Source organism: Lissotriton vulgaris, chromosome 3_1 (assembly GCF_964263255.1).
Source record: "Lissotriton vulgaris chromosome 3_1, aLisVul1.2, whole genome shotgun sequence".
In the NCBI taxonomy this organism is placed as follows: domain Eukaryota; kingdom Metazoa; phylum Chordata; class Amphibia; order Caudata; family Salamandridae; genus Lissotriton; species Lissotriton vulgaris.
The window spans coordinates 189,210,123-189,235,263 of NC_141689.1; the positions used below are offsets into that span (position 1 = coordinate 189,210,123).

At 46.1% G+C, this 25,141-nt stretch overlaps 1 protein-coding gene across 3 annotated transcripts in view; it reads left to right on the forward strand.

The window, feature by feature from the left end:
* KIF24 (kinesin family member 24) overlaps positions 1–25,141 on the forward strand; it is a 411,488-nt gene that overhangs the window by 64,418 nt on the left and 321,929 nt on the right. For 2 of the 3 annotated variants that reach the window (XM_086960290.1, XM_086960289.1), the window contains exon 2: positions 17,708–18,330. In XM_086960290.1, the coding sequence (XP_086816416.1) occupies positions 17,729–18,330 (602 nt within the window). In that variant the 5' untranslated portion in view covers positions 17,708–17,728. Of the gene's footprint in view, positions 1–17,707; positions 18,331–18,684; positions 19,361–25,141 lie in introns of those variants that run through there. The other variant, XM_086960291.1, reaches the window with a different exon arrangement.

The following is a 25,141-nucleotide window of genomic DNA, read 5'->3' on the forward strand; positions in this document are numbered from 1 at the left end:
CCATAGCCTAACATAGGGCATTCCAGAACCTTCTGGTCCATTCTGGACCACTGAAGGGAAGCCTATATAAGGCGGAATGCGGGGCAGCCATTTTGTCTACCTGTGGAAGTCAGCTGGAGGACAGGCTGTGACTAAGGGTGGGAGAGGTTAGACATAGGGTTGACCTCCTAGATAGGGAAGCTGCCTTGGGTTGTCACCTCATTATTCCCCTTTTGGGTTACTTGTCCTGACCCCGCTGTGAAGGGTTACTGGAGACCCTGGGCGCCTAGCTTGCCCCTTGTCCAAACTATACAGGGGAAGTCCAAGGAGAAGGAGACTGCAGTGCTGCGGTGCGCAGTCCTCTGCCCAGCAGAAGGAGACTCAGGAAGGATAACCTTATTCCCTAGATCCCAACCCCTATCTCAACTTTAGCACTAAACGGACCTGGCAGAGTGGACGCTGAGGTTAAGGAAAAGAACTAGCACAGTTCGCCTACCTTCCTGGGGTGCTGATCGTTTTTCTGGAGACAGCGCCATCCCCACTGAGAGCGGGACCCCTGGGGTGCTGATCGTTTTCTGGAGACATCGCCCGCCCCGGGATCCACTGAGCCTTGAGGTTATTGACGCTTCCCCCTGTGGACGGGACCCCGGGGGCGCCTTCCGCGCTTCTAACGCATTGCCGGCAAAGTACTGTCTCCCTTCAGGAAACGGGGAAGGTGAATCCCTATTTGAGCGCCTTCCGCGCATGTCCGCCGAGTAAGCGTCTTGGTGAGGAGAGGCGGGACGAGAGCGAGCGCCTTCCGCGCATGTCCGCCGAGTAAGCGTCTTGGTGAGGAGATGTATGAAAACAACAGGAGAAAACCCATAAACCACGTTGGGATGGGTGCAATATGTAGAAAAGAACAGTTCCCAACAGGTATTATGTAGAGACAGTTTCAAAGATGTATGCAATAAGCATTACAAAGAAAGGAAGAGCCAAGGAGTCAAAAAAGTTTTTCATAGGCAGTGGTATTATTTCCAAAGTTGTTAAGGGTCAATACAGTTAAAGCAGCACTGTACAGAGTGGATCGTGTGACAACCCGGTGACACTTGGTGCAGGTGCTATATACAATCAGTGACATGTGAGTGTGCAAGTGTTTTAAAATGACAGCAGTGGCGGCGCATTAAAACAGAATTCACAACATCAAATGATGGCCCCGGTAGAGACAAGTAATCGTTACTCGAAACAAAGTTATTAGGATGGGAGCACAAGATGTGGAATGCGTCGTTAAATTCGAGCTGTCTAGTCGACGGCGTTTCGATCCCTGTTGTTCGGGATCCTCATCAGGACGGGGTTGTCGATGAGAACAGTGCTGTGGGTATAAAGGGGAGTTTGAGCTTGAGCGCGTGGACTGGGAAGGAAAACGCGCAGGGGAGGGAGTGCAAGATTGTGAAGTTCGGACTGGTTTGCGAACTAAGGCGTGTTTTGAAGTGGGGAGTGGAGGGCCGGACCGTGACAGGGAATAGTGATTTTAGGGGGTGTCTAGGGTATAGTAAACTATGGGGTAACCTATCCGTTTTGCCTTGGTTGAGGCATGGTCGCGCCATGCGGATGACTGTAAAAACTTACATAGTAGCTTTCCTAGGATGGCAAAGTCCAAATCCTGGGTAAAAACTCAGTTTTCAAGGTTACTAAGGGTTAAAAAGTGATACGTCAGAGATTTAGAGGGAGACTGCCTCCATTAGTGACGATCAGTTACCTAGGTAGAGGTAATTACCTGGATGATTCTTCCGTCTGGGCAGCGAGCGGTGTGGGCGAGTCCTGAAAGGGCCAAGGGAAAAGGAGGGAAATTGTTTAACGGATAGCCCAAGTCACCAAAGATAAATCAACCAGACTTCTAGGTTCTCCGAGCGTGTTCAGGCCATGCTCCAGAGAGTCCATTACCTGACTTGGTGAGGAGAGGCGGGACGAGAGCGAGCGCCTTCCGCGCATGTCCGCCGAGTAAGCGTCTTGGTGAGGAGAGGCGGGACGAGAGCGAGCGCCTTCCGCGCATGTCTGCCGAGTAAGTGTCTTGGTGAGGAGAGGCGGGACGAGAGCGAGCGCCTTCCGCGCATGTCCGCCGAGTGAGCGCCTTTGTGAGGAGAGGCGCCGGGGAAGTTTCACAGGAGCGCCGAGTGATCCTGCCTTCTCCTCCTGCTCGAGCGCCACACTGAAGAGCTGGCCCGAGCAGGGAGGGGGAGCTAAGAGGCCCAGAAGGGGCCTGGGGGCATCGTGATTTCGGTCCCTGACGCTCCCTAAGTGAGAGACTCACCGAGGAGTTGGCCCAAACCCAGTAACACCGAGGAGACCCCTGAGGCGAGAGAGCCTCTGCAGCCTCGGTTCCTAGCCCCTCCTTTTCTGTGTCACCTTTCCCTCTTGGCGCAGGACAACTTCAACAACAGCTGAAAACAAGTAAGGAGGTGTACTGAAAAGGGGGAGAGTGGCACTAAAGATCATCTGGAAATAACTCACATCCTATTAATTGCCACAGCTGAGTGACACACAGGAGGGAGTAACTTGAAGGGATCATCAGCAACTGTGTATTAGGAAGTGAGGGGGGTTGGTGTTGGGAGAGACCAGTATTGGGCACAATATAGTAACCAGTTGAAATTACTTCTGGAGTCTTATGAAATGCACAATTGATGTGGGTCTTTGATCTGGGAAAGTCTAAAGTGTTATGATTAATTCATTGACAAGTGTATTGTCTTATTGAACAGGATAACATCTGGGGAAGTGGAATATTGATTTGAAGACAACTAAATGTAATGTACTGAAGAAACTAATTGATAATCTGCTAGTAATTTAAAAAGTTTAACTGCTGATTCTAAAGTGACCTGAAATGTTCTGAGCTATTTATATTTGAGAACAGAGAGTATATTATTTTTATAAAGCAGTACGTATTTTCATATAATTTTGGTGTAGTGTTTTCTTTTTGAGTGCTATTGCGTGGAATTACTTTTGGGTGGTCTGCAACCTTTACACTGTGCCTCTGATATGCTAGTCTTGCCCTAGGCCAGGCTACCCAGTTCCAACATATTGGTGCCTAGCGGTGGGATTGCGGACTTGGTTGCAGCTACTTACTAGTAATTTGATGTAATACACCCAACCTACATCAGGAGTTTTCTCCTTGCGGCCCTCCCAATTAGTCTTTTTGTTTTTTCTAAATTTATTCCTGGTGGTGGGTGGAGTTGGCTTTAGGTTGCCTTTGCCACTCTGAAATTTCTGGTGTGTACCTAGGTTTGCCAGACTCACAATGGAGTTCGCTGTGGAAAACCTAGAGGTCTATTCCGTGACACAGTTGAAAATGTTCTGCCAACAAATGGGGGTGTTTTTCAAACATGGTGCCAGGAAGGGGGAGCTCCAGACTAGCCTTAGGGCCTGGGTGGAGGCACACCAAGGGACGAAGGAGGAGGATGACGAGGTCGACCAGGACACGGTGGGGGAGGTAGAAGAGTTATTCCGCCATGAGGGGGAAAACTTACTCACCGGACCAGTGTCCTACTCCAGAAAGGGCAGTAGCATCTCTGGGAGAAGCCTAACGGAAGCCGAGCTCACCGATAGGAGGGAGAAAAGACAGTTAAAGTGGGAGTTGGCTAAGATGGAGCAGGAGAAAGAGGAGAGGAGGATGGTCCACGAGTTTAGACTGAAGGAACTGGAGCTCCAAAGTCTGCGACGGGGGTCCTCTCCTGTTAGGAATGGTGGCAGCGAACCAAAGGAGTCAGCCAGGGAGACCAAACCCTATATCCCAAAGGACCTGATAGCGAGCTTCAGTCAGGGGGACGATGTAGCTAAGTGGCTGGCCGCTTATGAGGTTTCTCTGAAGGTTCATGGAGTGCAGGAGAAGCACTGGGGGGGTAGTTTGTACAAGTACATGCCTCCTGCTGGTCGGGACACCTTGCTGGCCCTGGATCCAGAGGAACAGACAAACTACCCCACCATGAAGCTGGCGTTGTTGAGGAAGTTCGGGCTCACCCCAGAAAGGTACCGACAGAAGTTCAGGGGGAGCCACAAGATGGGCACTCAGAACTGGGTGGACTTCCTTCATTACGCCAGAAAGGCCTTAGAGGGTTGGGTCAAGGGCAGTGAGGTAAAAGATTATGAGGGGCTGTACAATCTGTTTTTGAGAGAACACCTCCTCGAGAAATGCTTTCCCGAGCTGCGCCAGCACCTGGTAGACAGCAAGCTGACCAATCCCCGGAAGCTTGTAGAGGAGGCGGACATCTGGACAAGTACCCGGGTGTCCTCCAAGGGGACTGGAGGGGAATCTCAAAAAGCCGGACAGGGCGCCCCCCAGAAGAAGGAGGGGGGGGAGAAAAAGAAAGAGTTCTCTAAAGGTCCCCAAAATAACTTCCAAGGGAAGGGAGCAGGTTTCACCCCTAGGGCAAACCCGCCCCGGAACCCTCATCCTGGCCAAAGCCAGCAGCCCAGGGTTCTCCACTGTTTTGAATGCGGTGGCGTTGGACATTATAAGGGAGATGTCAGATGCCCAAAGAGACCACCCCCTCCCACCGGAGGAAAGTCACCGGGAGTCGCTAGTGTAGCGCTCGGGGAGGAGTTGCCCTTAGATAAGGGGGGTGAGTGGGCGGGTGTCACCTTAGTGTCCCTGGGAGAGCGGGAGATGGTGCCAAAGATCCAGGTGCCCCCAAATACTACAAAGTATGGGCAATGGGTTACCATCAATGGCCAGAGGGGGAGGCTCTGAGGGATACAGGAGCCAGCATGACTATGGTGAGAAGTCAGCTGGTGTCCCCAGAGCAGGTTGTTCCTAATGTACTCCACCCCGCTGCGATGGCTGACGGCAGAATGGGCCACTATCCAGTGGCTGAGGTTCCCTTTGAGTGGGAGGGGGTTGCAGGTTCACTTCGAGTTGCCGTAAGCCCTGCCGTGCCAGTCGATTGTCTGTTGGGGAATGACATGGAACACAACACTTGGAGAGAGAGGAATACCGGACGCATTCTGCGATGCTGGGTACACCTGACTGGGCCTGTGTCAGCACACGGTCTGCGACTGCCCGGAGAGGGAGTTCGCCTGGGTTGGAGCCTGGAACAATGGCCCAACCCGCTGCTAAGAAGGGACAGACCCGGAGACAGAGAAAGCCTGCTCCGGCTTCCACACCCCATGAGACAGATCGGCCACCTGCGGTGGTGGACCAGGAGTCCGTGGAGGGGGAAGTAGACTCTCTGGAGGATTTACCCATCCCTGCGGAGTGGCATGTGGAGGGAGGTCCTACCAGAGAGGAATTCTGTAAGGGGCAGAGGGAGTGCCCCACCCTTGAGGGACTGAGGCGACAGGCTGAAGCCCAAGCAGCAGGTGATGTTACGGGACATTACCATATTTACTGGGAGGATGGACTCCTCTACAGTGAACCCAAGGTATGGTTCATCGAGGGCCTTGGTAGTCCCGCAACAGTACCGAGCCTTTCTTTTGGAATTGGCTCATGCCATACCCCTGGCAGGACACTTAGGCCAGGATAAGACCTTTGCACGGCTTGTCCTCCACTTTTACTGGCCTCAGATGAAAGTGGCGTCCAACACATACTGTAGGACATGTGTAACCTGCCAGGCCAGTGGGAAAACAGGGGTGAAGCTGAAAGCTCCCCTGGAACCACTTCCAGTCGTTAGCACCCCCTTTGAGAGGGTGGGCATCGACATTGTGGGGCCTTTGGATCCACCAACAGCAGCTGGTCACAGGTTTATCCTGGTACTGGTGGATCATGCCACACGGTACCCAGAGGCAATACCTCTGAGGACAGTCACTGCACCTGTAGTGGCAAGAGCCCTAATGGGAATCTTTACCCGAGTGGGATTTCCCAAGGAAGTTGTGTCCGACAGGGGGACCAACTTCCTGTCAGCTTACATGCAGGCCATGTGGAAGGAGTGTGGAGTGACCTACCGGTTCACCACTCCTTATCACCCCCAGTCGAATGGACTGGTTGAGAGGTTTAATAAGACCTTGAAGGGCATGATCAGAAGTCTGCCCGAGAGCCTGCGGAGGAAATGGGATGTCCTCCTACCCTGTTTACTGTTTTCCTACAGGGAAGTGCCCCAGAAGGGAGTGGGCTTCAGCCCCTTTGAACTTCTGTATGGGCACCCTGTACGCGGTCCTCTCAGCCTGGTGAAGGATGGTTGGGAGAAATCTCCCAGGAAACCCCCCCAGGATGTGGTGAGCTACATGCTGGCCTTCAGGAGCCAAATGGCGAAGTTGTGGAAGCAAGCTTCTGACAACTTGGAGGCCAGCCAGGCAGTCATGAAGGAGTGGTATGACCACAATGCTCACCAGGTGGAATTGGAGCCTGGACAGAAAGTGTGGGTGATGGAGCCTGGAGAGCTTAGTGCCCTCCAGGATCGCTGGACAGGCCCCTTTGAGGTGTTGGAGAAGAAGGGTAAGGCCACATACCTGGTGGATTTTAAGACCCCTCGACAGCCCCTACGGGTGCTGCATGCCAACCGACTCAAGCCCCACCATGAGAGGCCCGAAGTCATGCTAATGATGGTGACTGACGGGGAAGAGGAAGCGGAAAGCGAACCTCTCCCAGATCTCTTTTCGTCCCAAGAGAAGGATGGGTCAGTGGAGGGAGTGATTCTCTCTCCTACTCTAACTCCTGAGCAACTGGAGGACTGCCGCCAGATCCTGGAGCAGTACTCTTCGTTGTTCTCCCTTGTCCCGGGAAGGACCCACCTGTGTACCCATGATGTGGACACAGGAGACAGCCCACCAGTGAAGTCCAAGACCTACCGGCTGTCTGACAAGGTGAAGGCTAGCATCCATGGAGAAGTTGCCAAGATGCTAGAGCTGGGAGTAATTGAACCTTCCAACAGCCCTTGGTCCAGTCCGGTGGTGCTCGTGCCAAAAGCCGCACCCCCAGGCACCACACCTGAACTGAGGTTCTGTGTGGATTACCGAGGACTGAATTCAGTGACAAGAACTGATGCTCATCCGATCCCTAGGGCGGATGAATTGATTGACCAGCTAGGAGCTGCCCAATCTCTGAGTACCTTTGACCTCACTTCAGGGTACTGGCAGATCTCCTTGACAGATGGAGCAAGGGAAAGGTCAGCCTTCTCCACGCCTGAGGGACACTACCAGTTCTGTGTGATGCCCTTTGGGCTCAAGAACGCCCCTGCCACATTTCAGCGGCTGGTGAACCAGGTCCTCTCTGGAATGGAGAGTTTCTCTGCTGCTTACTTGGATGACATTGCTGTCTTCAGTAGCAGTTGGGAGGACCATCTGCAGCATTTGCAGGCCGTTCTCCAGGCCCTGAGACAAGCTGGATTGACCATCAAAGCCAGCAAATGCCAGATCGGGCAGGGGTCGGTTGTGTACCTTGGACACTTGGTGGGTAGGGGGACTGTGCAGCCCCTCCAGGCGAAGATTGAGGCAATCATGGCCTGGGAACCCCCCAAGACACAGACTGAGGTCCGAGCTTTCCTGGGCCTCACAGGATACTACCGTCGCTTTGTGAAGGGGTATGGCACTATTGTAGCGCCCCTCACAGAGCTCACCTCCAGGAAACAACCTCGACGGGTAGTTTGGACAAAGGCTTGTCAGCAAGCCTTTGAAAAGTTGAAACAGGCAATGTGTGCGGCACCGGTCCTGAGGGCCCCAGACTTCTCCAAGGAGTTCATTGTCCAAACAGATGCGTCAGAACATGGCATTGGGGCAGTGTTATCGCAACTCAATGAAGAGGGCCTGGATCAACCTGTAGTCTTCTTATCCAGGAGACTGCTTCCCCGGGAACAGAAGTGGAGTGCCATTGAGAGGGAAGCTTTTGCGGTGGTGTGGGCTCTGAAGAAGCTGCGGCCATACCTCTTTGGCTCGCACTTCCTGGTTCAGACTGACCACCGACCCCTTCGTTGGCTGATGCAAATGAAGGGGGAAAATCCCAAGTTGTTGAGGTGGTCCATCTCCCTACAGGGAATGGACTTTCGGGTGGAACATCGGCCTGGAGTGGACCACGCCAATGCAGACGGTCTCTCCAGGTATTTCCGCCTTAGTGATGAGGACTCCCAAGGGGTTGGGTAGTTCTCCCCACTTTCAGCTGGGGGGGACGCGTGTTAGACCTGTCTGGCTTTTTGGCGAAGTCCCTCCTAATTTTTATTTATTTTGTCCCCTTTTTGCCCCTCATACCCTTATTAATTTTTGTGTCTACTGACTTTTTGTAGGTGTTGGCCAGGGGGATAGGTGTTCTCTCTCCCCCTCATAATCTTTTACCTCAGGCCCAGAGGCCTGTTCTGACAGGAAAGTTGGCACCACCTAAAATGGTGGCCACCAACTGCCCCAACTGTCACCAACAGAACTTGGCCATAGCCTAACATAGGGCATTCCAGAACCTTCTGGTCCATTCTGGACCACTGAAGGGCAGCCTATATAAGGCGGAATGCGGGGCAGCCATTTTGTCTTCCTGTGGAAGTCAGCTGGAGGACAGGCTTTAACTAAGGGTGAGAGAGGTTAGACATAGGGTTGACCTCCTAGATAGGGAAGCTGCCTTGGGTTGTCACCTCATTATTCCCCTTTTGGGTTACTTGTCCTGACCCCGCTGTGAAGGGTTACTGGAGACCCTGGGCGCCTAGCTTGCCCCTTGTCCAAACTATACAGGGGAAGTCCAAGGAGAAGGAGACTGCAGTGCTGCGGTGCGCAGTCCTCTGCCCAGCAGAAGGAGACTCAGGAAGGATAACCTTATTCCCTAGATCCCAACCCCTATCTCAACTTTAGCACTAAACGGACCTGGCAGAGTGGACGCTGAGGTTAAGGAAAAGAACTAGCACAGTTCGCCTACCTTCCTGGGGTGCTGATCGTTTTTCTGGAGACAGCGCCATCCCCACTGAGAGCGGGACCCCTGGGGTGCTGATCGTTTTCTGGAGACATCGCCCGCCCCGGGATCCACTGAGCCTTGAGGTTATTGAGGCTTCCCCCTGTGGACGGGACCCCGGGGGCGCCTTCCGCGCTTCTAACGCATTGCCGGCAAAGTACTGTCTCCCTTCAGGAAACGGGGAAGGTGAATCCCTATTTGAGCGCCTTCCGCGCATGTCCGCCGAGTAAGCGTCTTGGTGAGGAGAGGCGGGACGAGAGCGAGCGCCTTCCGCGCATGTCCGCCGAGTAAGCGTCTTGGTGAGGAGAGGCGGGACGAGAGCGAGCGCCTTCCGCGCATGTCCGCCGAGTAAGTGTCTTGGTGAGGAGAGGCGGGACGAGAGCGAGCGCCTTCCGCGCATGTCCGCCGAGTGAGCGCCTTTGTGAGGAGAGGCGCCGAGGAAGTTTCACAGGAGCGCCGAGTGATCCTGCCTTCTCCTCCTGCTCGAGCGCCACACTGAAGAGCTGGCCCGAGCAGGGAGGGGGAGCTAAGAGGCCCAGAAGGGGCCTGGGGGCATCGTGATTTCGGTCCCTGACGCTCCCCAAGTGAGAGACTCACCGAGGAGTTGGCCCAAACCCAGTAACACCGAGGAGACCCCTGAGGCGAGAGAGCCTCTGCAGCCTCGGTTCCTAGCCCCTCCTTTTCTGTGTCACCTTTCCCTCTTGGCGCAGGACAACTTCAACAACAGCTGAAAACAAATAAGGAGGTGTACTGAAAAGGGGGAGAGTGGCACTAAAGATCATCTGGAAATAACTCACATCCTATTAATTGCCACAGCTGAGTGACACACAGGAGGGAGTAACTTGAAGGGATCATCAGCAACTGTGTATTAGGAAGTGAGGGGGGTTGGTGTTGGGAGAGACCAGTATTGGGCACAATATAGTAACCAGTTGAAATTACTTCTGGAGTCTTATGAAATGCACAATTGATGTGGGTCTTTGATCTGGGAAAGTCTAAAGTGTTATGATTAATTCATTGACAAGTGTATTGTCTTATTGAACAGGATAACATCTGGGGAAGTGGAATATTGATTTGAAGACAACTAAATGTAATGTACTGAAGAAACTAATTGATAATCTGCTAGTAATTTAAAAAGTGTAACTGCTGATTCTAAAGTGACCTGAAATGTTCTGAGCTATTTATATTTGAGAACAGAGAGTATATTATTTTTATAAAGCAGTCCGTATTTTCATATAATTTTGGTGTAGTGTTTTTTTTTTGAGTGCTATTGCGTGGAATTACTTTTGGGTGTTCTGCAACCTTTACACTGTGCCTCTGATATGCTAGTCTTGCCCTAGGCCAGGCTACCCAGTTCCAACAGAGGTCAAAAGCGAAATTTTTTTGGGGAAAAGGCCAAGTCCAACAAAAAGTTTATGTGGCCACTGATGGGAAATGCATTGTGGGTTGGCAGGATCTTGCCAAGATGGGCCTCAAGCTGGTTCCTGGATCTGAATTTCCTGTACAGATATACGAAGAAAGTAACTTTTGCTCAGATAATTCTGTTGATGTGGGAATTGTAAACAAAATTGTTTCTGAGTTTCCAGAAGTTTTTAATGTTTCTGTTGGCATGATCAAAAATTATGAACATCGTATTCGCCTTAAGCCTAATGCGGTCCCCGTGATACATAAGTTGAGGAATGTACCTCTTAGTGTGAGGGAGGATTTGAAGAAAGTGTTAATGAAGATGGTAGAAGAAGGAATAATTGAAGCTGTGGACTCATCTTTGTGGGTCAGTCCGATTGTGGTCGTAAAAAAAAGGACTCAAGTATTCGTTTATGTGCTGACCTTAGGTCGTTAAACCAAAACATCTTAATTGACTGTTATCCTTTGCCAAGGATACAGGAGCTTCTCACTGGAATTGCGGAGTCCAAATTGTTTACTCTTTTGGATTTGAGGAGTGCATATCACCAAATTCCTTTGACGAAGTGCTCAGCAGAGCTCACCACATTTATAACCCCTTTTGGGGCTTTCAAATACTTGAGGCTCCCTTTTGGGTTGGCGAGCGCCGCGAGCGTATTTAAAAAATTTATGGATAGTGTTTTGTGTGATATTAAGGGTGTCTGGGCGTATCAAGACGATGTCTTGATTCATTCAAAGAGTGTTGATGAGCATATCAGGGATCTGCGAGTTGTTTTGACACGTTTCAGAGATGTTGGCATTACTCTTGGTGAAAAGAAATGTAAATTTTTTGTAGAGGAATTGGACTATTTGGGTCATTCTATTTCGACTATGGGTATTAAACCTAAACTTTCACTTACCCAAGCTATCTCAAATATGCCCGTACCAGGTAATAAGGATGCTTTGAGATCTTTTCTCGGTCTCACTGAGTATTATTCTAGGTTCGTCATGAACTATTCCCAGTTGGTTCAACCCCTTAGAGTGTTAATTAAAAAGGATATTGCATTTTTGTGGAATGCAGAAGCGGATATAGCCTTCAATAACATCAAGAAGGTAATTGTGAATTCGCCTGCGTTATCATCTTTTACGCCAGGTCTGAAGTGTGGTATTTATGTGGATGCAAGTCAGAAGGGCCTTGGTGCTATTCTCTGTCAGTGGAATGGTTCTTTGGAACATACTATTGGGTTTGCATCTAGGTCACTTAACAGTGCTGAGTGCAACTACAGTACCATCGAAAGAGAGGCTCTTGCTTGTGCGTGGGCGGTTGAAAAGTTTAAGGTCTACATTTGGGGTTCTCACTTTTTGCTTTATAGTGATCATAAGCCCGTCTTACATCTTTTGAACGGAAATGGCACTGGAAAAGCTTCTTCGAGGTTGGTGAGAATTCTTTCCAAGTTGCATGAATTTAACTTTAGTATTCACCATATTGCTGGAGGTAAGAACATGAGAGCTGATGCTCTTTCGAGGTTGCCTTTAGATAATAATGATAATGTGCTGGAGGATGATGTTGAGTGTGTTGTGGCCTCTTTAGAAGACTTGGTGTTTTCTCCACTGTCTATTTCAGAGGAGGATTGGTTTAAATGCTATTCGGATGATGATGTTCTTGTGACTGTGAAGAATTTGATAGTATCAGGTTGGCCCAGGATACGTTCCCTTCCTGCCCCTTTGAAGTCTTTTGCGCAGGTATCTGGGGAATTAACAATAATTAATGGAGTTATTTTTAGGGGGGATCGATGTGTTCCTCCTTTAGCCTTGCGTAAGAAGTTGTTTTTGGCAGCTCACCAGGGTCATTTAGGTGTCGGTGGGACTTCACGTAAGTTGCAGGAACATTTCTGGTGGCCTGCCATGGAGAGAAATGTAAATGAATGGATTGACGCTTGTAGTACTTGTTTGGTGTCAGATAAACACTGGAAGTTGCAGAATTTACCGCTGCACAATGTTCCAGCTCCTGAAGAGGCCTGGGACAAGTTGGCCATTGATTTTTCCGGTCCGTTTGAGATTCTTTCGCAAGCTCAGCGTTACATAGTTTCAATTGTGGATTATCATTCAAAGTGGTTTGATTTTGATTTTTGTGCAAATCCAGATTCAGTGTCAGCAATACGTTTCTTGAAACGAGTTTTTAGGACAGAGGGTCCTCCAAGAGAAATTGTTAGTGACAATGGTTCACATTTCTGTTCTGGTGTCATGGAAGAGTTTTTAAAGGGGTTTGATGTGAAACATTTAAGGGTTGCTCTTTATTCTCCCTCGTCAAATGGTTTGATTGAGCGTATGAACAGGTTTTTGAAGGAGGGCATTCAGACTGCAACTTCATGTAGTATGGATGTTGAGAATTTTTTAAGGGAAAAAGTTTGGGCATACTTAGTTACTCCTCATTCTACTACAGGCATATCCCCTTTCAGGCTATTGAAAAAGAGGAATCCACATGGTATTGTCTGTCCCTCCTGGATTAAGGATTTGGCTTCAGAAAAGACTAAATGTATAGCCTGTTCAGACAAATTAGTTGTTAAAAGTAATGTTGAAAGACAACAGGAAGTGCAGAAGCGGAACTTTGCTTCTAAAGTAATTTCAATTCCAGAATCATTTGTAGTAGGTGATTGGGTTATGGTTAAGACTGTTGATAGAGTGAAGAAGGTTTTGTCAAAGTTTTCACTTCCAACTCAGGTTCTCAAAGTATCTAAAGGATCACTGTTTCTAGATAAGAGGGTGGCGTAACAAACGTGCTGTTGTAAAGTTAACATCTGAACAGGCTAGGAAGGTTCTTAGAACTAAGCATTGGGATGAGAGCCCCTCCTGTTCCTTTTATGATTTTACAACTCAGCTGGAAGCTCCAGTTTTAAATGATGTTCCTTTACCTGCTCAAGATATGTTGAGTGATGTTTCTTTTCCTTCTCAAGACATTTTAGAAAATGCTGAAGCTTCATGTTCTTCCTTCCCCTCTCCCTCTTCTGATTTGCCATCTAGGTCTCATAGGAATTGTTAGTTTCCTTCACGCTTTAGAGATTTTTATTTAAGTTAAGTTTGCTTGTAATTTCTTTCTTTATTTTGTGGGGAGGGAGGAGATGTAGAGTGCTTAGAGTTATGTGTTCTGTTCTTTGATGTTACTTGCACGTGCAGTTAGTTCTGACAGCTCACACGTGCTGTATGTTCTGTATTTGTGATCGCGCATCTCTTGAAGAATGTTTATTTTCAAGAGATGCATTTCTCGAGGCGTCTTCAACCAGTAGCTTCCAACTGTGGCTTTAGGCACTTATGCAGTTGGAGGTTGCTGAGTGCAGACGTGCTCCTGTGGATACGCTGACTTTGTGGAAATAAATCTTTCTATTCAACCTGTTCGCCTCCTGACTGTTCCTGCATATAAGTGATCCTTTCCACTTCACATAGCTGCTACTTTATTCATGTTTCTTTTATTTCAGAATTGTTTACAACCTCACCGACATCCCTTTCTTTGTTGTCAAAGGCTAGTGACATCGTCGTTTCCAGTTTCAATATATTTTTTGCTAATTAGTAAACTTCTGGGTTGGGATGCAGTACCCTGTTGGCTGCATCCTGGGCGCAGAGCAGCAGTCTAGGTGCCAGGACGTGGTCTGGACGGACGTTTGAGCTGTGTGCAGGGCTCCACCGGCTGAATAGTGCAGGTCTATATGTTCGGTGCTGGTAGTATCCTCAGCATTAAGTGCAGGGCTGCATGCCATGGGCTGGGTACATAGATGGACTGGGTGCAAAGCTAGGACCAGGGTTTAGTGCTTGCAGCGAGTGCATGACTGTAGATTTGATGCCATGTTGCTCTGGTGTGTTTACGATATACTGGGGGCTGAGACTGTGGGGCTTTGAACAGATTGCAGGGCTCTGAATTTGTTGCAGACTGCTGTCTAGTTATAGGCCTTGATGAACAGCGTGGACTGATGTAATTCTGGGGACAAGGGTCAGAGCTGAGTGCAAAGCTGCATATATGGTACATGGCTAGTGTGGTTGTGGTGCTGTGTGCAGGCCTAGGGGCTGGGCACAGGACTGGAATTAGGCTGCAGGGCTTGAACAGTGCTGTGATCATGCAGCACATTTGTTTGCTGGGTACACAACAAAGGTTCGACTCGAGGGCTAAGTTCAATGAGAGTTATGGTCTGGATGATGAAGTGTGGTCTATTTCTAGACATTAGTGCAATGCTCAGGACAAGGGGCTGTGTGCAGGAATTGATCTCAGATGATGTTTATTTGGATCTGGACTGGCTGAGAGTTTGGCTGCGTGCTTATTTGCCAGCACTCCATTGTTTATTTGCAAACGTTTTGGGATTTATTTCAGACAGCTTGATTAGGGCTTCTGCATTCGTGGTGGAGGCCCTGCAGTTGTGGGGTAGTCTCTGCATTCAGGGCATAATCTCCGCGATGAGAATTCTAATTGCAGAGATTCCACCCCGCCACCAGTGCAGAGGGCCTTTGTCAATCATGTTCTTAGTGTTTGGGAACCATTACATGTGCCTGTTGTGGCTCACATAGGTGCAATATTGTGGTTCCTGAGGCTGGAGCTGTGGTCTCATGACTCATAGTTGTCAGCATCTTCATTTATGGGCAGTTGATCTCTGTCGTCTACACAGCTCACATGTATATGATTTGTCGTTCATGCTTTAGAAATGTAATGGCTCCTTTGCAAACAATTTCATGTTGCTGGGGCTGCATCTTCAACGTAAAATGAACAGTTCCTCAATCCGGTATGGATAGATTCATGCACTTGCAAGTCTATTTCATAAGCTCACTCGTAGCAATTGATCTCCCTGTTTTAATTAAATTCTATTGTTTTATGAATACTTTTACATTTATTGTGTGGAAGCTTTGCAATCCGTGAACCACCTTGAGCGTGATACACCAAAAATAAAACTCCAAATAGCATTGAAACCCATGATTCTGTACAGCAGTGGTTCGTAACCTGTAGTCTGAGGAACCCTGGGGGTCAGCGAGGCCTACTCAGGGGGTCTGGGACACTTTTACAAAATTATATGAAATTAAAAATGAATCAATTGTAGTTATTAAAGTATATACAAATAAGGAAGCAACATTGAAAATGCGAAAAGTTTTCTATATTTGATTCTGAATTTCACAAAATATTTAAATATTTTAGCATTTTTTTGGTGTATACTTGTTTTTCTATTTTTGTGTATTGTTTTTAGGTCCAAAAACATAAAAATTGCTTTGGCCGTTTTCCCTGGTTTCCAATAATGACTCGGAGGGAGTCCCCAGATTGAAGTTATGATTCAGTGGGGTTCGACGGAAGTCAAAAGGTTAAAAACCGCCGCTGTACAGGATACCACTCCTATATTATTCCTAACCTGATCGCCTAGGTTTCCCAATTTCACCAATTAATTGATCTGTAAAAGCCACCAAGCAGCATAAGCCCTTACATAGTTTATGGATATTTGAATCTCTAGCAGAGCTATACTAACAGCTGATTGGGCGCAAAATAAACGCTGATTAACAATAATAACACAATTCTCAATAATTATTGTGTTGTATATAAATGCCAAATGAATGAATGAATGAATGAATGAAAGTGGATTTATAACAGCGCGAATTGCTGCCCTGAGGCGTCCAAGCGCTAGAGAAACCTGTTGGTGGGGTGGATGAGGTTGCAGACCAGGAAAAAGGGAATGAGAACTGAGTTTTATTGAGGAGAATTGAACAGGTGTGTTTTTAGTTGTTTGCGGAAAGAGGCGAGGTCGGGGTTGGATCTCAAATGAGAAGGGAGGGAGTTCCAGATCTTGGCGGCGTTGAAGGCAAACGTCCTTCCACCCGATCTAGTCCTTTTGATTCTTGGGACTGTTGCCATAAAAGCCTGGCTAGATCGCAGGTCTCTACCTGGACGATACTGGCTTACTAGACTGCGAGTAATTAGAGGTCCCGAGTCCCAGAAGGCCTGGTGAGCAATACATATTGCCTTAAAAGTGACTCTCTTACGCACTGGGAGCCAATGTAGGCTGGTCAGTGCCGCTTTGACTGACAGTCTGCGTGGGATCTGCAGCAGAGTGCGGGCAGCGCAGTTTTGTACCAGCTGTAGTCTCTTTAAGGTGTACTCTGGTGCACCCAGATAGAGGGCGTTGTTGGAGTCTAATCGTGACTGTATCAGGCCCTGTATGGCTATCTGCTTTGCCTCCATTGGGAGCAAAGGAAGAACTTTCTCCAGTGTCCTGAGCAATCCAAAGCAGGTGGCTGAGAGCTTTGTGACCTGGGTGTTGAGTTAAAGACTCCTGTCCAGCCATACCCCTAGGCTTTTGATGTTATCCTTCGGAGCCGGGGGGGGGGGCCTAGACAGGTGGGCCACAGTGAGTTGAAGAAGGTGGGGTCAGCAGGGCCCAGGAGCATAAGCTCCGTTTTGTCACCATTGAGTTTTAACAATGACAGAGTCATCCAGGACTTCACCTCCTCCAGGCATTTTGTTAGTCCACCTGAAAGTGGCTGGTGAGCCTCATGCGCTAATGAGACCACCAACTGGGTGTCGTCCGCATAGGATATGATCTTGACTCCAAACGGACGAACTACCTCAGCCAGTGGCCTCATGTAGATATTAAAAAGCGCGGGGCTTAAAGAGGAGCCCTAGGGGACTCCACACTTCAGGGGCATGCTGGAAGACACTGTCTGTCCATCAAACACTTGGAACGACCTGTTGCTCAGAAAAGATTTTAACCAGAGCCAGGCCTTGTCCACAATGCCGACATTCGAAAGACGGTTCAGTAAGGTGTTATGACTGACCGTGTCGAACGCCACGCTGAGATCAAGGAGGATCACTGCCACTGATCCTCCCTGATCAAGAATTTTCCTGGACTTCTCGATGACCATAAGGAGGGCGGACTCTGTTCCGTGCTTAGGTCTGAACCCTGTCTGGGTGGTGTCTAACAGCTGGTTATCTTCAAGAAAGTTAACCAGCTGGAGATTGACGTACCTCTCCACAATTTTACTCACCCATGGGAGCAGGGAAATAGGACGATAGTTGCCAAAGTCCAATGGGTCCAAGTTTGGCTTCTTTATCAGCGCTCTGTATAAATGCCAATTAACAATAACAATTCACTTCAGGCTTGGGCAGAGTTTCAAAGGGCTTTCTTCAATATCACAGAAGATCTAAAAAGGATGGAAGGGTGCTCCAACTAATAGCCTCTCTGGGTTTGGAAGCATTTGAATAGACATTTTCTTTATCTTTTCTGTTTTAAATAGAATTTTACTAAACTCCTTCCCCTGGGTTTGGAAGCATTTGAATAAACATTTTCTTTATCTTTTCTGTTTTAAATAGAATTTTACTAAACTCCTTCCCCTATATCTATCATATATTTTTGTACTGATGATGTCCTTTTCTCTCAATGGCTATATAATCTCTTGCTGGTTTAAGAAGCCTTTGTTTTACTTGCTAGCGTTGTTCTGTTTGATCCTATTTAGTAATTGTGATGATGTTATTTTCTTAATCTGTTATTTTTCTTTATATTTTAGGGTTTGTCAGGCTCAGTGAAAATGACCTCGTGTCTGTATGAATGCCTTTACGAGGCAGACTTAGAGAAATATTACCCTTCCTTTGTTGCCGTTGGTCTCCAGAGGACTGAGCAGTTGACTGAGATAACTATGAAAGACTACCCCAAATTGGGGGTGCACAACATGGATGACCGTAAGCGTCTCTTCCAGCTCATCCAAATTGTCCAGAGCGTGCAGGAAGAAGACGACGCAGAAGATGGGCAGACTATTCCACATTATGAACCTGGATGTGTCTACCTGCAGCCACAGTCATGCCGGACTGGCCCTTGTAGGCAACTGAAGTTTGATTCTTTCTTTGGGACCAGTGAAGGACTTCACCATTTTGAAATGAGACCAGGAAATTCTGAAATGTATGCTCATAAACACAAAGTGGAAACAACCTGGGACATCTTACCAGAGGATTCTCAAATTAGTAACACAGCAAGTCGGGATAATGGAGCCAGCACATGTCCACAAAACAGAGGGATCTCCAAAGAAACCTCAACCGATATTTCCACACTGCTTGGGGAAAACGAGGCACCTGTCATTCAAAGAGTGACTCATGTGTCAGGGTACAACTATGGGGTTCCTGATTCTTGCATAAGGTAATACAAATTACTGTATAATTTCAATGTTTTACAAAGCAAGTGCATCAGATATAACCTCAGCAAATTTAAATGTATTATTTAGTCATAGACATGTTTGTGGAAAGGAAACAAATCATGTTTCTCTGAAACTAATAATATACAGCTTACATGGAAGCAAGGCTTCCTGCTAATATTGTTAGGGCTCAGGGGCAAAGCGGGAGACATTGATCTGTGTTCAGGGCCGGATCGCACACAAGGTGTATGCACTTTGCAGACACTCCCTAATCCCTGTAAAGAGACGCCTCTCATGTAAGCCGACGCTTGGCTTACTGACCTCGTCCGTGACCACGCCTTTCCTTGCTTCCGCGTTTCCCGAGTGGCGTTCAGCGTCTCCTCTCCTGTGCCTCTTGCTCGATCCTGATTCAACGTACGCTGAGTTCTGAAGCTTTCCCGTCCTGGTGATTGGTATTTTTTTTTGGCAGCGCTTCTCCCTTGCTGCAATATTTCCCTGATAGTGCTGCCTTTCTTGTTTGTATCGGGGATTGCCACTACTTGCTCGAGCCCCTTTTACTGTGTCTGCCTACGCTTGATTCGAGAGTTGGGTTGTTGCACTCTATCCTTCCCTCTAGAGCCGGACCACTCTCCTCGAAACCCTTACCTGAGTGTGTTGCTGTTCTGCTCCGTTTTCCCTTCCGGAGCCGGCACACCTCTTGAGTGTGTGTCTGCTCTGCTCTAACCCGTCGGAAGAGCCGGTCGGAGCACCTCAATTCCTTCCCCTGGTCTATTGGCCGCCATTATTCCCCGTCCTCAGATATAATTTAGTCCTATTAGGAGGTCCACTATTATTTTCTCCTTGTTGGTGGTACTTATTTTTTTAGTTCACTTCCACCACAGTTCTCCTGGTATGAATGATGTGTGTGTGTCCAAATCAAGCACATTTAGTACGTGATATTATGCTAGACCCCTGATATCACATTGTCCACTGAAAGATACAGCTGTGGATCTGCTGCTGAGACTCCTATATATTCTGGCATCAGAAATACTTGGGGTAAGTGTGAAAAGGCACTGAACGCATATCAATGTATAACAGGATATAGAGTATATATAAGAATAGTGTGTTAATATTGTTTTCTTTCCAGCACCTGTTCCTGGCTGTCCTAAATTCATCAACACCATTCAACCACATATGGGGAGAGTGGTGGACACTCCTTGGTTTTAATTCCCCATACTTTTGGAGAGCAGTTCCTAAGAGTTTGTATTTCACATCCCATTCTGGGTGCTGCTTTTTGGAAGTTAGGGGTATTTGTCTTCGCTCCTGTGGAGTTTGGCTACTCCCTTACCTGACAAATATGTAGGTGTGTCATCTTCAGTCTTTCTTATTTAAAAAATCTTCTTAAAGCCCGAGCCCAGCAGTGTCACCCTAGAACGGTACACTTGAAGAAAACACTGTATAACACACAAAAAACAGTAAAACAATGTTAAAATGAATCCATAATCTAGAGATGAATTAAATGTAGATTTAAACATGTTCAGCTCCAGATACAACTGGTTCACCAGCATAGAACATTGCAGTCAGGAGACCATGCATAATCTAGAATACACACTGAAAGTAAACAGGGCACATGCCAAGGGAGGCATGCGACAGGGTGATGTAACAGGTTGAAGGGAAAGATTGAATACAGTGAAAAGTGTGTGTATTGAGGAGAATGCAACACATCCCCCTTATCAAATAAATGAAAAGCAAACAGTACTACAATATGAATATACAAAATCAATACATTTTTTAGGAGCTTGTCTAAGGCGGTTAGACGTTTTGCCTCTGGAGGCAACAGGCTCATTATCTTGCCCGCCACGAGAGCTTGTGATGGGGTAGTCTGTTCCATCAAAATCACAAGTCTGGGAAATACCTTTAAAAGGACATTTGGCTAATCTCCTAACATTCCAAGTCATACCATCTTGAGTAATTACACTGTTGCTGAATATTTTTTTCATCCGAATAACTTTCCCAAACTTTTTGGAGCCTTTGTTCATTATGCCTGTTTAAGAATTCTAACCCAGTCACCAACCTGTAACAAGTGTTCCTTAGTCCTCCACTTAGTATTGTACCATTCCTTAGTCCTGTTTTGTTTGGTTTCTATTTTCTTAGCTGTGTCATGCACGCTCTCTTTATTGGCAAACATAAATTGCCATTTGTTTCTGAACCACCATGGGCACACACTGGAAGCAGGATCTCTTCCTTTGAGCAACTTAAATGGAATGACCTCAGTTGTTGAGTGTGGTGTTCTACGATAAATCCATAGACTTTCTCTTAAAGCACTTACCCAACTACCACCAAACTTGAGAGAATCTGTAACAAAGCTTTTGAGAACTCTATTGAAGCGCTCAACCTGTCAATTCTCATGTTCATAAAGTGAGGTGAGCCTATGGTCAATGACACAGCTTTTAAGAAAATCTCCCACATCAGAAGATGTAAGCTGTACTCTGTTATCAGAAACTAAAGTGGAGAGACATCCTTCGCGGGCAAAGACTTCTTTTAAAAAATTGAGGACCGCAGTCGTTGTGGCTTTTGGGAAAAATTTGAGTTCTGGTGATTTCGAATGATAATCTATAATGACTAGAGCATAGTGTGAACTCTCAAGTGAAACATTAAAGAGACCCGAGATATCAAAAGCAACTTTTTGCCAAGGTTCTAAAGGCCACTTGACGACTTTTAATGGAGGAGTTTGTGTCTTTAACATTCTATCACTAGAAACACATTCAAAGCATTCCCTGACCACCTGATCTATGAATCTATCTATGCCAGGGCACCAAAAGTAACTCCTGACAAGGCGTTTCATGGAAGAAATTCCAGGGTGAGTATTGTGTGCAATGATAAGAATAGTATCTTGCATACCTTTTGGAGGAACACATTTCCCCGATTTAAAAATTAATCCTCCTTTCATTTCTAATTCCTCTGAAATATTAAAGAAAGGTAATAGATCATATCTTACAAAACATTACGTAGACCAACCTTCTGTCACAAATTTCTTTAGGTCACTACACGTGTCATCAGCTTGTTCACTCTCATTCCAAAGCTGTTCTGTGATCTCTTGGAAATTTGTTGGATTAGTATCCTTAATGGTCACTACAAATTCACATTCTTTAATCATGTTTACATGGTTATCACCGCAAGGCAAACGTGAAAGACAATCAGCCGTGATATTCTTTTTACCTGGAACATATTCCATTTTGAAATTGTACTCTTGTGACTGTGATGCCAGCCTTGCAATTCTGGCTGTGGAGTTCCAACCCCTCCAGCGGATAGAATGTTTACTAACGGTTTGTGATCCGTTCTGAGTGTGAATTTGCTACCCCACACATATAATCAATAATGTTCAACTGCCCAAACACACACAAGAAGTTCCCTTTCAATGAAGGCATACTTGCGCTCCCACTCATTCAATGTTCTGGAGGCGAAAGCAACATTCCATTCCTCTTTACCCTCCTTTTGTGAAAGAACGCCCCCATGGCCATACAGGCTGCATCCAAAGTGATAATACATTCCTTGTTCATGCAGAATGGTTTCAAGGTAGGTGCATTAACTATGTCCTTTTTAATGGCCACAAACGCCTTTTGTTGCTCCTCTGTCCACTCATACTTCACACTTTGTCTCAACAATTTCTCTCCACAACCTTGCTATAATATTCACACATACCTGCAAAAGATAGGAGTTGTTCTTTGTTGTCTGGTGATGGAGCTTTAAGGATAGCATCCACGTTAGCCTTTTTAGGGACGATGCCATCCCCAGACAAGGTGTGTCCCAAGTACTTTACAGAAGGTTTTAAATAATTTGTGAGGCCGTTATTTTCCAATCTTGTACATACCTCATTCAAGTGTGCTTCATGTTTAGATTCATTTTTTGAAAATATTAGGATATCATCCTGGAAACACTTGACATAGTTGTCTATGAAAATTTAGAACATGACTCTTTGGAAAATTGATGCGGCTGACGCCAGCCCAAAAGGCATCCTAGTGTAAAGGCCATGTGGGGTAATGAAAGCTGTATATTTTTTGAGTCTTCTTTAAGTTCTATCTGGTGGTATGCAGACCTCAAATCAAGTGTGGAAAAAACTTGTGCGCCCTCCAACATAGACACCACCTTATTTATGTTTGGTAGAGGGTGACAGTTTACAACCATGTTGGAATTAAGTGCCCTTCAAATCCACACACACCCTCAATTTTTAATTAGGTTTGCGTACCAGAACAATGGGTGACACCCATCCGGATGATTCAATGGCCTCAAGGATACCTTCATCAGATAACTCCTTTAGCATTTCCTTTAATTCTTCCCTAATGTTGATCGGCACACCCCTCAACTTTTGCTTGACAGGTGAAGAATTTTCTTTCAAAACTATTTTGTGTGAGAAATTTTTCAATTTCCCTAGTTTATTACAAGATACATTATTGTACGAGTTGATAAGTTTAGTTTCTCTACTACTTACAGTAGTGTCTGTATTAATAACAGCAATTCTATCCATCAACCGATCATCACACAGAGACACATGTTCGTTGGAGCATGGACATAACACAATACCCAACTTCCACTGGTCTTGCCAGCCCAGGACATTAATCCCTTTTTGTGTGATGTATATTTTTATCTCTGCCAATCTATTTTGAAGTGTAATTTTACTTGGAAAAAACCTTCAATCTCAATTTTCGTTCCATCAAAACTTACAGCTACTATGTTGTAAATTGTCATAATGAATGACATGGCCTAAGTTATCCTTGTAATATTGACAAGAGATGATGGTCCATGGTGAACCAGAATCAACTATGAGCATTAAATCCATACCTAGTATTTGTAACTCACCTTTTGGGGATTTCATTTGATTATGCGGTTCACCATTAATGATGGACACAACAAAACCCTTCCCAATCTCCGGCACATCTCTTATATCGGCATTTTTGTTACTCCCAGATATGCAGGATATTGCACCGCTTGCTTGGGATATTGACGTTTATATTCTCTACAAACATTACTAAAATGTCCTATCTTACCACAAACCCTGCATTCTCTATTGAAGGCTGGACAACCTGCAAAAGAAGCAACATGTGATCTACTTCCACACCTATAACATATACTATGATTAGGAATCAAGTAATTCCTCCTTATAGGGTAATTACTATTAAATCTGTTAAAGTTATTCCTTCCTTGCGATTGTGGATGTTCATGCTTGGTTTCACTTTTGGGTTTGATTGCACATATCTCTTCTTCTGTGACAGTCTTGTTAGCATTTTTCCTAACAGTCTCCATCGACTTCTCAGATTGCTCGAAAGCCTTGGCGGTTGTTATGGCCTCCTCTAATTTGTTATTTGACGCCTAATTGTTCTTGAATCTTCTTGCTTTTAACGTGTACTATAATTTGGTCACGTATCATCTCATCTGTCATTGCGCCAAAATTACAATGTAAACTTAAGGACCTTAAAGCAGTCAAAAAATCATTGAAAGACTCTTCTTTCTTTTGTGCCCTTGTGTAAAATTTAAACCTGTTTAATGCAAAGTTTGTGGTAGGTTTAAATCTCTTTTCCATTCTAGTTAATGCCTCAAGATACACATTCATAGAGTCTCCTTCTCCTCCCTGCACAACAATTTGTGATAATGTTCTAAAAATAACTTGTCCTTCCGAACCTAAACAGTGCAGGAAAATGTTTTTTGTTCTCTCTGCCCCCATTTTTCACCATCAATGGCCTTCATGTAAGTAATAAATTCCTCTATTCATCTGGACCAAGGCATGGGCGGATCACCCTTTGTAAACATTTTGCTGGAGGGTCAAACTGCATTGTTGTCAATAAAATTAGAAATTGGTACAATAATTAACAATGATAACGTTCTTAAGATTCTTTAACTCCTTTGCGATATTTATAATAACAGTTATTTCAAGGAGAATACTAGTGTGTGAAATAATGTTACGGTGATGGCCCAATAAATAATAAAAAAAGTTAGTAAGGTCAAACTCACTGAATGTAGAAAATCCCGGAGTGAGGCTCTCTCCGTTTACTCAAAATGAATATTCACCGCTAAATTATGTTAATGAAGAAACATGCAAAAAGGCTTCGTCATCGCTGGAATATCGTAAATAAGTTACCAAGGCAACAAAAATGGCAGCTGATGACGTTGCACGCTCCTGGCGCTGGCACATTCTTGACGCTGCGTGTTGCGTAAGCGCGCAGCAGATCAGGGAGCTTGTAGCAGTGTTGAAGAAGGTGTTCTAAGAATGAAGGAAAACGTGGAGAATGGATTTCGTGTGTCGCCCGCTGCTTTTGAAGAATGCAGCAGATAACGGAATGCTGGTATGGTTCCTGTTCCAATTTAAAAGATGCAGGCAGATCACGTTGAAGCGCGGTAAGCAGATTTCACTGCTAGAATTTTAATGGCCTTTACCCCGTTGTAATCTACTGCCCAGGGGTCGCAAACACTGTGAATACTGCAGCAGGTGCAAGCAAGGCACTTCATGAAAAAAGAAAAACAGCCGCTGGTGCAATTAAGGCACTTAAGATGAAGTTAGCAAACATAAAATATCCAGAAGTTGCAGGAAAAATACTGCGAAGCTCTGAGGTAAAAAAAAAAAATCAGTAATAATAAGCAAGTATCCTATAAGCAATTTCCGATTGCCACAGAAAAATGGTAAAAAAAAATCCATAGGTCCAAGAAACACTCTGTACCCGTGATGTAATGATGAGTGATTCTCCAGCTCGTCACCAATGTTAAAATGAATCCATAATCCAGAGATGAATTAAATGTAGATTTATTGTCAGCACAGCAAGGATGGTACAAACATGTTCAGCTCCA